General features: G+C 43.9%; 1 protein-coding gene across 1 annotated transcript; it reads left to right on the top strand.

Moving 5' to 3' along the window:
* Positions 1-426: 426 nt before the first annotated feature.
* LOC123405756 lies at positions 427-4,270 on the top strand. Its single transcript, XM_045099325.1, has 3 exons — positions 427-467; positions 723-861; positions 2,387-4,270. The coding sequence occupies exons 1-3, from the start codon at positions 427-429 to the stop codon at positions 4,268-4,270; spliced, it is 2,064 nt and encodes a 687-aa protein (XP_044955260.1).
* The last annotated feature ends 10,642 nt before the right edge of the window (positions 4,271-14,912 follow it).

The raw sequence follows: 14,912 nt of genomic DNA, 5'->3' as shown, positions 1-14,912 counted from the left end.
TTTGAGACATGAGTTTTCTTCCTTGATTAATCATAGCATGTTAAAGGACTTGGTACCCAGAGCAGTTCAACAAGTCATTTCCATACCCTTCTTCTAATGTTAAAGATCTCGACACGGTATCTCATCTGTTCAGTTCCATTTTGATCTTGCTGTGTGATGAGCTATTTTTTCCTCCCATTTAATGTCCACAGAATTACCCGTCAAATTATATACGTATCAGGTAGACAAGGGTGTTACTGAGCGCTTGCTTCCTTCACTGCACGAAATGATGGGAATGTTCTTATTGCACATTTCCTTGGTTTTGTTAGTTGTTCGTGTTCACTTTGGCACTGGCTTACACATTTGATCTTTTCCTTTGTGGAACCAGAAACGTACGAGACCAACTCTCTTTAGAACTATCCAGGTCAGTCTTGCACTGGGAGCCCGATGCATGGCAGCGAGCTGCAACCAAAGGACATACAAATTCGGTATGTACAATTGCACACACATGTGGTTAGCGGTAACTATGGCGCTGTCACATGTCTAATGAATTGTTTATGTTAATCATTTACATCGAGGGGCGCCCCCATACACATTGTTTTTTGGGGTTCGTATCAAGTTTTGATCACTCGCCACTTGGTCCATATACTTCATTTGAGTTGACAAACTTATCTTCTGCAACTAATGGTCGAGTCGTTTAATCAATGAGCTGGTCCTTAACCGACCAGTGTAATTAAACACAGCTGCAAACCCGAGATCAACACAGGAGTTCTTCATAAACATCATGCCCTTGGAGTCTTCAAGATAACGTTGTTGCCTGATCCTGTATTCAGCTACACCATCGCTTCTCTGGCAGTTGAGCACAGCCACAATCTGCTTGAGGTATGACACCTTCCTTTCTTGTCTATGTAGTACCTATCTGTAATAGTGTGTGCATATATCTAGTTTGAAAATTAGAGACAGCAACCTTGCAATAGAACTCCAAGTTTGTTTGTGAAGGTTTGTTTGACTTAACTGGAGTTCAAATCTCCATCCTTTTCCCCCTATGTATTCTAAATTTGTTCAACTTTGGTTTTTCTAGATTGGATTTCTGCCCAAGTAGAGATTAGACAATCGCTTTCTTCAAGCCCTCTTTGTTGGTGCTATTGGAGAAGGATCTTTGATAGTCCATCTTTTCTTCCAATTTGTATGTAAGCTTAAAAATATATCTACCCTGCAGCTCCTCTAGACTCAAGATGTCTTGAGGAAGATAAGCTCCCAAAACAGAGCTTATAAGGATTTTCAAATTTCCTTGTTTCTTTTTTAACCCGAATACGCAAACTGGGTTATCTTATATGCCAATTCCCCCCTGCAATATGCACGAATTAATTAGGCACTCTAGAATGGCTTGAGCTCGTGGCTGGGCGCTCTAGACATAGCTTTGGCACTGTGAAGCTCATAGATGTCTGCGCCATTCTCGTCAGCGTGGTTCTCAGCCTCTCAGGCTCGGAAGCTTTGGTCCCCATGATGGCGGGCATCGTTTGGCTTGTGTGGAGAACCACAGTGCTCTGGTCTATCTTGCAGAGACCCTTCGCCCGGTTGTCACTGCCGGCATTCTGCTCGAAGCTGGCGCTGCCGGCAACAAATTCACTCTAGCCGTCAGCCAATCCACGAAAACAAAAGGCACCCTCTATGAACAGTAAAAAAAAATAGAAAAAAAAATCAAAAATATCTGAAACTTTGCAGCATCAACGATGATCAAACTTTGTAGGTTCCTACAAGTTTTCATGTCAAAATATCATGTAGAGAAAGATGTACAAACAAGTTTCAGATTACAGTGCTAAAAGTGCTCAAAACTTCAAGCATTGAAATATTTTTCGTGTGTAGAGCTCCTCGAATAGTTTTTTGGCATGAAAACTTGTAAACACATACAAAATTTCATCATCTTTGATGCTGCAAAGTTTCAGATTTTTCTTATTTTGTTTTCTATTTCTTTTGATTTTACTGTTCATAGAGGGTGCCTAGGCACCCGGGAGCTAAAAATCCACTCTCATTCACTCTAGCCGTCAGCCAATCCACAAATTCACTCTACATGAGTGGGCTCAATGCAAAACAGATTCCTTGTAATATAATTCCGTCTCGTTTTGATAGAACTTCCAGAAAAACTACTACATTTTTGTATGTATGGTTTACTGCTAATATAGGGCCTAGCTAGCCAGGGGCAAAATGATGTCACAAACCAGGCACTGAATACTTTTTCGTTGAACATGCCTAAAGTGGAGACGAATTCTATTTGAAAGCTAAGGATCTTTTGCTATTTTTTGGACAAAACACACTGAATTATTTTACATATAATGTATCCACCAGGAAATCGAGCATACATGCGCTGGAGCATTTGATCAGACTATATAATGAGTGGGAAATACAGCTACTCGTGCTCCTTAGCTTCACACTGCAGTTGTTCCTCTTCTTCGCTGGCAGGCTCCGGCGGTGTAGCGGCAACAGGCTCCTACGGCTCTCCCTTTGGGCTGCTTACTTGGGGGCAGACCTGGCAGCAGTTTATGCACTCGGCTACCTGTCACGTCATCAGGATAACAACATTGAAAGGCTAAGAAGAACCGAACAGCTGGCTTTCTTCTGGGCACCATTTCTCCTCGTCCATCTTGGTGGGCAGGACACCATTACTGCTTTCGCCATGGAGGATAACAACTTGTGGTTGAGGCATCTCTTGAATCTGCTGACCCAAATCGCACTAGCTTTATATGTATTCCGGAAGTCCATTGGAAGACACAGTGCCAATCTTTTACTTTCAGGCATCTTTGCGTTTATTGCCGGAATTATCAAGTATGGAGAAAGAATATGGTCTCTCAAGTGTGCCCGTCTTAAAAGTCTGGAGAGCTCAATTGGGCAACAGAGCAGAAAACAATTGCCCGAAGGAATCACCGGCGACGCTGGCTTTGTTGGCGCCGCTCTCAATTCCATGCCACGCGCCCTTGATGTCTTATTGGAGCGCAGCATGATTGATCCATCGTCAGACGAATTGGTAAAGACAGAAGTTGATTCCGACGAAATGATTAAGACGGTGAGGTTTCAGCCTGGCATAATATACGACGACCTCTACACTAAGGCTCTTGTGCTCAGGACTTGGGGTGGAGTTATACTTAGATGCATCTCCCAGGCCTCGGTTATTGCTGCTTTTGCGCTCTTCCATCCAGACGACAAACAGAGGTATAGCAAAGCTGACATTGCAATCACCTATGCACTATTCGTCGGGTGCTTTTTCTTGGAAGTCTGCTCAATGTTTATTTCCATGACGTCGCCATGGACATGGGCATGGTTGAAGGTTCAAAAGTGTGATATACTTGCCAGGTTGTCATGGTTTGTGTTTTGCCCTGACATCGGATACCCGAGGATGAAACAACGGTGGCCGAATTTGATTGGGCAGTACAACTTCCATGGCTGGTTGACTGACAGCGACGTGCATCGAAGTACATGTAATCGGCAAATAATGGTCGTCTTCAGAAAGCTGTTTGTGGGTTTGCTCAGTGTTAACGAGAAGAAAATGTTTTGGATAAGCAATCTATTGGACACCAAGTACACGGATGTGGATGAAATGATTGTGAAATGTGTAGCAAAAGGGCTTAGTCTGCTACTACATGAATTTGACGATGGTCAAGCACGACAAGAATGGCCAAACATTAGCCCACTGTTTGGCAATGCGCAAGATGGAATTATTCGAGACTTTGGTTATGGCATCGTCTTCATGCACTACGTCACGGAGACACTCTTAGAAAAACCTGCTTCCCCTAGCGAGGACATGGAGGCAAATGCTACAGGGGCAGATGTACCTTCTGGTCTGGTGGAGGTATGGCGGAAACTCTCTAACTACATGATGTACCTTTTGGTCACCAACCCTTCCATGCTGCCGCTGTCTATCAGCGCCACAGCTACCCTGGATCACTTCCAGGAACCTGAACGACTTAAACATGTCACAAAGCTCATGGAGGACTTTGAATTGGAGGCAACCAAAGAAACACTGGAGGAGGTAGCACGCCTGTGGGTGAGGTTACTCCTCTACACTGCTGGCAAGTCGAAGGCGGAGATGCACGCGGCGCAGCTGAGTGAAGGCGGGGAGCTAATCACATTCGCCTGGCTGCTCATGGCCCACCGTGGGATCGGGGATTACCATCTTAGAAGGATCCTTCTTACAAATGGTAATACCCGTGGAGCAGATGCAGAGTTGACGAATGTATACGCCTTTTATGTTCCCCGAAAGTCGGAGGATCAGATACCGGCTGCTGATCATGGGTAACTGCAAATCGATCACTTATTGATTTATTGAAATTATCCTATACAATGCATAGATGGATATCTTATTCTGTTGTCTGTTTCTTGTTTCTTGTTTTGGAAAGCAGGTCAGATTTATAAGTCATATTACTTCGCGCTAGGTTGCCGTACTGTTTGAATGTCGTGGCATGCGGGAAGCCTACCTATCCGTCTTCCGTTTGTGTTCCGGTGTGGTTCACTAGTGTTCAATTATGGTCTGTGTGTCCTTTCCTCGTTTGCTGTCCGTGTGATGAAATAAGGCACTACATTTTTGCTATTTTCCGATTATATGTCTATGTACAATGTTACCAACAACATGTAACCTTTTAATAATGCTACTCATTCAGTTGGCATCAACTTGATAGTACGTTTAAATTATGATTTACGAGGTATTATGATGTCTGAATGGCATGTTTGAACTTGCCCTGCATTTTCAAACTATAGTGATCGGTGCCTTTGCTTTGTTTATCCTTTCTAGATTGGTAAGTTGTATTTATTTTCTTATCAACCAGCAATATTGTATTTCATATTCTCTAGACTGCACAACCGAGGTTGGCATACCTGCAAGATATATTCGGTGTTGACTCTATCCCAATGATCCAGAAGTTGGAGCAGTACAATCAAATCCTGGAGGTCAGGTTGTTTGCAGGAGACATTATCTTATGTCATCCTAAGTTCTGATTGTTAAATTAGCCTCAGTTTTGCTCATGTGGGATGTAATTGACACAATGAGAAGATACATCACTCCTTGTAATGGGAGATCATGGCCAAACCCCAAATGGTGACCATGGAGGAGGATATTTGTTTTCTTTGGTAGATTATGCATGGTCTTTTGCCCTTTGGTGATAAGTGTTGAAGCGGCCTGGACCATGTGATGGACAATGTCCTATCTGCGAGGTTGCAGAAGGCATCAACCATATTTTCTTCTCCTGTTCATCCGCTTAATTTTTTTGGAGCCCGCATCCGTGAAGACTGGGCAATGGGTGGTGCCCAACGGATTTCCCACACATTCTTCGCTATCGATGCCTATTCTGGTCAAAATAGGAGGCTGATGTGCCCCACTTCTTTTTTTCTTAAAAGGAGGATTATCCCCGGCCTCTGCACCATGATGATGCATGCAGCCATTTATTAAAATAAGAAGTTCCAAACAAGTGCATTATCCAGCTAGAGCTTAAGAGCTCGAAAAAAAGGGAAGATTACATGGCCCATTCGTCCAGATAAAAATAGACTACGATGATCTATTAGTGTATTGTCATCCATATCGGTTGTAGATAGCCTTTGCTGCCATCTCTCACCGACTGTATCCAGTAACCAAAAACTCTCTGGACTTCACATGGATGAGTAAGGATCACATATAGATTCAAGTTGTAACTCCGTAGATGACCTGTAGTTGCTTCGACATTTCGAAGTTTGGCGGCTCCCATAACACGGCCAATCTGCAAGTCATCGGTATCCGCCTATCCCTGAATACGGTGACTCACACGCCTGTCACCAGTGTTGGGATCTGGAATGCCACCGAATGTGATGATCTCCTTCATGGTGATACCTGTTGGGATTTGACCATCTGTCATACTCCCACCTGTACCATCCTCCTTCTTCTGTATCTCTGCTTGTGCAACCCCCTTGCAGGTTCATTTACGCTGTGGTGTTTCAGCAGCATGACGTTTAGAAGCTGGTGAAACCTGCGATTGCGTTGTTGGTCTAGCCAGAGGAGCCTCCTGCTCATGCACAAACTCCAACTAGGTCTGAACCTGAACCTGATCACATGAAGATGGTGAAGCCGGCTTGACCAAGTGAGCCCTCTGCTCATATTCCGAGCCTGCCATGGCCGGCGCAGTTTGCATCGGTGTACCTGGGCGAGCATGCTGCTTGTCACACATATCTGCATCTTCAGCGCTGTACGTGCATACCCTCGTCACAGCCGGGTCCTCCTTCACATCTTTTCCTTCCATGTTGTCACAAGTCTCTCTTGGTATAATGGGTTGTGTGTCATCCTGTACACACAAGTCCGGTAAGTGTTCTTCGTCCGGCTAAGATACGGTCCTATCCTTATTTTGGCGCGAGAACCTTGACAGGGATAGAAACACATCTCGTCGTTACAAGTACATATACTGAAAAGATGAGTATAAGAAGTTGGCTTACACTCGCCACAAGCTACATTAAAATCGCATCAATTCAGCATATCCAGTCACCATGAAGAAGAGTAGGGTCAGTCTACGGATGAAAACAAACGATAAAATAACGACGTCCATCCTTGCTATCCTAGGCTGCCGGCCCGGACCCCATCCTAGATCGACGACGAAGAAGAAGAAACTCCAAATAGCACAATCAGCGCGCTCACGTCAAAGTAACTCTTTACCCGTACCTGCAACTGGTGTTGTAGTAATATGTGAGTCACATGGACTCAACAATCTCATTTCCAAAGATATCAAGACTAACAAAGCTTAATGGGTGAGGTATGATTAAGTGGTGAGGCTGTAACATACGATTAAGCATTTATTTGAGGTGGCTAACTTACGAATACAAGAATAAAAGAGGGGAAAGATCTACACATAGCGGCCATGAGCTACTGATGATCAAATAAATGATCCTGAACATCTACTTATGTCATGCATAACCCCATCGTGTCCTCGATCGGAGAAGGAGCTCACGAAAGAGACGATCACGGTTACGCACTCAGTTGGCAAGTTTTAGTTCAGGTCATCTAGAACCGGATGTTAAACAAAGTTTCCACGTTGCCACATGATCGCGTGCACGACTTTTCGAAAGATTTAACCCTGCAGGGATGCTCTAACTAGTCCATCACAAATTACCACAAGCCGCATAGAAATCCCCGGATTTCTTAGTGAAAAACCTCAACTTTGAGATAGCCCAAAGCATCACCGGAATCCCGATGCATAAGATATTTCGTCAAAGGTAAAACTAATCCAGCAAGGCCGCCCAACATGTCGACGAACCTGATAGGAGCCGCGTATCTCGTTCTCAGGACACGACGGATGGGTCACACTAGGAGTAAAACCAAACCTCGGGTTGCCCCGCGGTGGCCCTGTAGTTTGCCAGTTTGGACCAACACTCATGCGGAGCACTGGCCCGGGGTTGATTAATTATCCACAGGGCGATCAAACCCTATGCGGTTCATTAGTTAATTAGGCAAACATAATACCAAAGTTGGGCCTTGCCAGACCAGTTTTAATTTAAGACGGACTATCAAGGGGTCCCTATAACAACCCCGATCGTGTTAGGAGTGCTCAATTATGAAATATAACAAAGGGAGCCGATACTAAGACGACAAAGGTGGAACAAAACAACATGCTAGAAAGCCGAGCCTTCCACCTTTTACCAAGTATATATGTGCATTAAATTAATTAACAATAATATGGTGATATAACAAGGAACCCATGTTTTCACATGGAAGCAACTGCACCTGCAACTAGCAACGCTATCAAAAGACTGAGCAAGCGGTAGCATAGCCAATCAGTGGTTTGCTAGGTTGTAGAAAGGTTGAAGGTTTCATGTCAGTGTTGAGAGGCTAACATTTAACAGGTGGTAGGCAACGAGACATAACGAAAGAAACGAGACGACTAGCATGGAATGATAGTAATGGTATCTAGGGAAATGATCATCTTGCCTAAGATCCCGCTTGGAAGAAGAACGAACTCCGTGAAGCAGACGAACCGACATAGTCGCACGGATCCTCACACTCCGAAGCGGTTCGGACTCTATCGAGACAAAGCAAAACAGAAACAAGAATCAACACACGATATTCACCACGACAAACACACGACATGATGCACAACACATATGATGCATGCTCGCTTAAATTATGCAAGGCACGGCATGTCAATCACAACAATCAAACACTACACATTAAGTGAAGCTCAATATGCAACGAGTTGCATATTGACGAAACTCCACATACAAATTATTTAGTTCACTCCAGTTTAGGCATACGTCAATATTAAATGTTGTTAAACATGGCAAGGGGTGAAGCGCAAATAAACTACCTATCTAGACATTTTAAATGAGGCCAGAAACGATATATAACATCTCCGAACCCACCCCATGCGTTACTTTCTAAATCTATCCAGATTTGTCCTAATCTCATTTTAGGTTTGTTAAACGGCAAACAAAGTGGTTCAAGTGATTCTACTCGTCGTTCTAGCCATTTATATATATGACTCATCTCCAACGGAGCTACGGTTAATTAACTACGAACAAAACCATTTTTATCACGTCGACACGCAAACCAATGCAAACAACACGCTAAACAGTTTTACATATGCATAAGAGTTGGAAAATATTATTCTACGCGAAATTCTAAACACTTTACAAATATAATTTGTCACGATCCGATGCACGGTTTAAAAACTACAGGCGTTTTAAAAATATGCGTTTTTCTGAAAATACTAACTTCGCAAAACCTAAAAAAATTTAACGGGCCGAATCTGCAGGCGCAACATGACTATCTAGCGCCCACTGCGCAACATAAGGTAGGCATAGGGGGGTTCTCACCTCGGGCCGATTGGGATGGATCGGGGCTAGCAAGCCGGCTGGAGCGCTGCTGGGCCGGCGCTGCGAAGCAGGCCTGGCGCGAGGCTGGGCCTCGGCCCACGCGGGCGACAGGAGGGCGAACATGGATGGCGAGCGGATGCTCGGCCTCGTCCCACACAACCGTCGCAGGAGGCCGACGGGTGTGATCAGGCGAGGTATAGCAGACCGGCACCGAGGGAGGGTCTCGAACCCGACCAGATCTAGCGGGCTCGGGCTCTCGTGGCCGGCGGCGAGCCATGGCGGCGGGGCTTCTGCAGCTGCGGGCTCCTCTTGTAGAAAAGAGAGAGAGGAGGAAGAGAAGGAAGGAGAGGGGCGGCGTAGGGCGGCGTCCTGGTCGGTGAGCTGGGGACGGGTCTGCTGCAGCTCCGGTGGCCGGCTGACGCGATGGCGCGGGGAGCTGCCGACGGTTGTGCTCGACGCGGAGAAGAGCAGCATGGCTGCTGCTCCTGCCCGAGAGGAGGAGGGCGAGCTGGAGCTGTGCTCGGCCCGGATCGGCCTGGGTGGGACGGATCTCGGTCCGATGGGCCGGCGGCTGAGAGGAGAGAGAGGGGGGCTGGGTGTTGGCTATTAGGGTTAAGGGGCGCGGATCCCGAGACATGGGGGGTGGCTATATATAGCAGGGGTAGCTAGGGTTAGCTAATTTAACCCGTTTTTGAACCGTACGATCTTGATCGGACGGCTCCGTACGTGGGGATGGTTAGGTGGGCTTTGTGGCTGTGTAGAATAGTCTATGTGGGGAAGAGAGGGAAGTTGCGGCCCGGCAACGAGAATTTTAAGCACCGAAAAACGTGTGACGATACACCGATGACGGTGCCGCTACGGTCGACTGTTCGGATATCAAACGGACTCCTATTGCGACGAAATTTGGCAGGCGGCCTACCTACACTAAAATAAGACCGTACGCCAAGTTTCAACCCAATCCGAGAATATTTTGTATGCACTTTTAAAAACAAGATATTATCGATGCCGCGGGCGCGTGCCTGTGTGGTTGGTCTTAAAACGGTCAACGACAAAAACGGAGAGAACCAACAACTAATAACGGATGTTGAAAACAGACGACAACGGAGTGCCGATGCAATGCGGATGATGCGATGATGAGTGCGACAAACAATTAAATCACACGACGACAACGAAGCAAAAGGGGAATCTTTTGGAGCGTCGGTCTCGGGCTGTCACAAGTCTCCTACACTAACAAGAGATCTTGCCCCGAGATCTAAGAATGAAAGGGGGAAGAGAACGAGAAATAGCAAGAGGTAAAATTTAGTCGCTTCTTTGACAAACGAGTGAAACCAAGATCCATGAAGGTTGCAAAGAGATGAAGAATGATATGTGAAACAAGCAAGAATTCACACAAATTTTTTGCAGCACTTCGGTAGGAATGAGGGCAAAATTTGATAAGATGGAAAGATCTTGACAAGATTCACAATAAACCAACTAATTGATAAGCAAGGGAAAACACGAAAGAAGACACAACACTCCTGTTAAATGAATAAGAAAGGAAAGAACACAATCTTGACAAAATAGATAAAAGAATCGAAACAACAACTCCGGAACAATAGAATCGAAACTAGATCATTGGAAAGAAAGAATGAAGAAGAGAATGATAACTACTATCACAATTGAATTTTACAAGTAGCCTTGCAATAAGGATTGAGCGGAGTTATTGGAAAACCAACAACGAAATGAACAAGCTTGTAGTGGGCTTACGAAACCATCTCAAAATGAGGAGACAACCAACCACAATTGGAAAACAATTGATTACTTGGGAGTAACAAGAGAGGCAAGCTTCTATCACCAAGAGGATACATAGAGGACTTGGATCAATGATAATCACCATAATAGCAACAATCCTTAGGAAAAGTTTTAGGTGATATCTAAATCCAGATAACTCCATGAAAAAAACCATGGGTTAAAAATATTTCATGAGCAAAGGATTTGGTGGGATTACATATTTCATTCTTGAAACAACTTCGCTTAGAGACTCCTCCACTAACAACAAGAATGCTATTAACACCACCTCAAAGGATAAAGGAGGAAGAATTGCACTTTGAAATGCAAGAAAGAATACTTGAAGTTCTCCCACAAGAATCTTGAAGAACACCTTGAGAATGAAGAGATCTTGAGCCGCCTAACAGAAAACTTAAACAAGGCACCGGAATAATTGAGAGACGAACAAAGAGACAACAATTGAGAAGAATTTGAGAATGAAAGTTGAAAGCTAAGAACGAAGAAATTTTCTGAAATGATGGCCTTCTGAGGATCGAGATTGAAAACAAATCCGAAATGCACCGGATAGCAAGAAAGGGATTACTCATGATTGGAAACAATTCAAGATGATAACACAAAGCTGAAATGATGAATCTTCAGGAAAATGGACCAAGATTTGAGAGAAACACTCCTTCGGTCTTCCAAGCTGAAAATGATGAGGAGAACACCACCAAGAATAGCGAGACACTCTGGAATAACGAAGAATGAAAGGTTGAGCCAAAGACGTGAATTAATTTTGAAGCAATCTTGGAGAAGGAATATCACTGATGAAATCATTCTTACGTTACACTTGAAAAGATTAAGAGATCTCCGGAAAAGATTAGAAGAGTCAGGTAAGATCATGGGAAAATCCTGTGGGTTATGGGCCCACTCAAAGAAAACACCGTTGAAATAATTGCTTAGGAAGAGAGATATTGCACCAGTATAAAGAAAACTTGATGAGGAGAGAACCTCGAAATAATTGAAAGGATTGAAAACAAGGAACTTCTGAGAATCTTCAACACACCGGATCGAATAGAGAGAGATGACAACAAGAAATACTTGAATAAGAATTTTCAACATGGGAAAGAATTTAAAGGATGAAAAAGATATGATGAACACAGTGATCTTGAATTGAATTCACCGAAAAAGAGAACAAGAATGAAAAAAATGAACTAAAAACTCCCGAGAATCTTCACCAAGAATCACCGGAAACAACACAGAAGATAAGATAGCGGAAGAAACACTGAAAAGGAAGGCACTAGGATGATAATCTAATCATTGCAGAAAAGGGCGGGAGGGCGGGGAAAAACAAAGACAACTTGGGACAGATGAAATGAAATCCGGAAAGAAATGAGAGAATGATCTTGCAAAAATGGAGAGGATTGAATTGACTTGAAGAGAAGCACACCGGATGAAAATAATTGACATGATGATTCTGGTTGAAAAGAATTGATATGACAACTTGAATGAGCAAAAGAATTTGCATTCCCATAAAATATGAGAACACCTCACGGAAAGATATGAATTCACCACTTGACATCGAAGCAACTCGAATTACCATACCCAACAAAAACAAATGATGAGGCTTACGACACAAGTTGGAACAAATTTATGACAGAGATTTCACTCGATATTTTCGTGGATAGGATCGCACGGTCTCTATCCTAGAGTAGCCACCATGTACAAGACAGTGCACACGACATACGAAGCGTCCCCGAGTCGTAGCAAGTTACTAGGACTCTTTAAGACACAACGAGAACCGCTGTAAGACGACCGTGAACAAACGAATCTACTAGATGTCGAACCCCAACCTCACATCATGCATTTTTTGGAAGATTATCCTACAAGTAACTACTTGAATTCTCACCTAAAAACTTCTGATTTTTTTTTTGTCATGCAATTGGGTCCACGGATAGAAGGAGTAAAATCCATCACTCAACTCCTATCAATAACACTACCCGTCTAGTGTATCACATCCGTCAACACATAACCAGAGATATCGGAAACTCATCTATCTCAGACCCTCGTAATCACAATGATACTAAGTATGGCGGTACCCCCGAACTCTCTGCACCAGTACTGGGGATGCCGAGCTTATCTCGCCACTACTAGTATTGAAGCAATTTCGAACATCTTCCGTCCCAAGATACAAAGAAATCTGAATGATAACGATGTGCTCAAGAATCCCCTGGAGCTCAACTCCCTAGAATAAAATCAACACAGTAGGAGGCACCAAGTCAGAACTCCGTCACATCGACATCATATAGATTTCAAAAATATCTGTGTGATCATAAATATTTTTTGAGTGAGAAGATGAGTAGAATTAAAATTATTACGTCAAGATTCCTCATCAGAGCATAGAAGAGGAAAAAAAAAATCTCACTCTCTGATATATAACTAGACTCAAAGCAGTTTTTCATTGGACTCCGCCAGCGGCACCTGCCATACCAGATCTGACCGGTGGCGTTGTCGACTAGTCAACTATGGCCACATCCCTCCTGATCCGTCCTCCCCACAAAGTCGCCGGAGCAGCGCCAAACCGCCGGGAAAGACGAAGACGAAAGGGTGATCTCGCGCCGCCGGTCCCTCCAGACCGTAGGGCTGCAGGCTAGATCCCCGTCGTCCCCATCACCGGCGGCACCCGGGCTTAGCCGGCGCACGTCTCTAGGGACGACGAGGTGGATGAGATGGGGGGAAGGGCGGCGGCCGGGGCGCTGGGGTTGGCTCCGTGATCGCCCTCGAGGGAGCGATACAAGGAGTCCTCCTCTCTCTCTCGGTTGCCTGTGTGTGTTGTTGTCCTGTTTGATTTTTGTAAAGATTTCAATTCGTACTATATACGGAGCAAAATGAGTGAATCTATACTATAAAATATGTATATATAAATCTGTATGTAGTTTATAGTGTAATCTCTTAGAATACTTATATTTATGAACGGAGGAGTATGTACGAACACATAAACTGATCCATATTTAGTTTCTAACCGGAACAACATGTAATGAAGATAATCCCTGTAGAAGTGGTGTGGCTGGGATTTTTGAACCCTGATAGCAAGAAATTACGTTGCCTGATACACGAATCTCCTGACCTTGTATGTCACTTGCTTGTAGGTTTGTGCAAGTGTATCTTCCGATTCAACGAATATGAATGAGCTTGTTCAATGGAATGATCTGTATGGAGAAGGTGGGTTGAGGAAAAAGACAATGCTAAGCTACTTTATGTAGCGATGTTGAAAGCATGTACATACATGAGCAATGGCTGCTATTGGAGGGGGGCTACAGTACAAAGAAGTGTAGGCATCTGCTGCTAGTATTCATCAGATGAAAATAAGGGACCGTCATACTGAGAGCAACAGCAACGGAGGGATGCAAATCTGGTTGATGCCTTGATGCTTGTGGTAGCTCAACAACAGCACAGCTGACATGGCCTGCTCCAGGCACATCACCATCCAAATGAGATAGATTTTTATTTGTAGCTCCATCATGCTTGGCTCGGGTCAGGCTGTCAGTCGTTTTCGGCCTGTTATTATTGAGAATCTTGGTTTGGATCAGGGTTTTAAATTGCCGGCTATTATCAGTATTGCTCTTTCTGCAGTGTCCAGCTATTTTGCTTTCCTTCATAATCTTACCGCTATAGCTCGCTATAGCCTTAAATAGCCCAGCTATAGCCCCAAATAGCTCAATGGAAAAGTCACGCGTTAAATCCAATAGCCGGCAATTTAAAACCTTGGTTTGGATCGCGAGTTGTAGAGCCTGATCAAGTGTACAGTATGAATGAGCATCAGGTCAGGTCAATTAACTTATTATTGTTGTCAGTTAAGGAAATATTCATTTTATCTTATTATAACCAGAATAATTTACAACTTGGTCTCATGATCATCTTTGATGTTTTGAGCCTTGCCCTGGCCAGATTTTTTCCTTTTTGTCAGTACTGGAGGTGATTGTTTTATTTTGCGCGTACTGGTGCCTGCGTGCAGGATCACGCTACTGGGTCAAGAGTAATGTAGGACTAGTGCATTTCCATACTTGGTGTCGTAATCGTTTTTGACGATTCAATATCTGCCATTATTGGAGGTGCTTGTTTCCTTTCGACCCTGCCTGCGTGTGTAATCACGCTACCAGGAGAATTGTATGAACCAGAACTCTGCAGGTGCTAGCGGATTTTTTTTTATTTTTTTCTTTTGAAAATTTCTGATTTCTAATGGTGGATCTTCAACTCGGAGCTTTCCTTGAAAACTTTAATCCAAGAGAGTTCTTCCATTTTCTTTCTAGCGCCAGTAAACAATTCTTAGTGTATATTCTTGGACTTTCAGTTTATGTAGGATTCATTTT

Source organism: Hordeum vulgare, chromosome 6H (genome assembly GCF_904849725.1).
Source record: "Hordeum vulgare subsp. vulgare chromosome 6H, MorexV3_pseudomolecules_assembly, whole genome shotgun sequence".
Taxonomy (NCBI): domain Eukaryota; kingdom Viridiplantae; phylum Streptophyta; class Magnoliopsida; order Poales; family Poaceae; genus Hordeum; species Hordeum vulgare.
The sequence above is the reverse complement of the archived record's forward strand: the minus strand, read 5'-3'. Positions and strand labels throughout refer to the sequence as shown.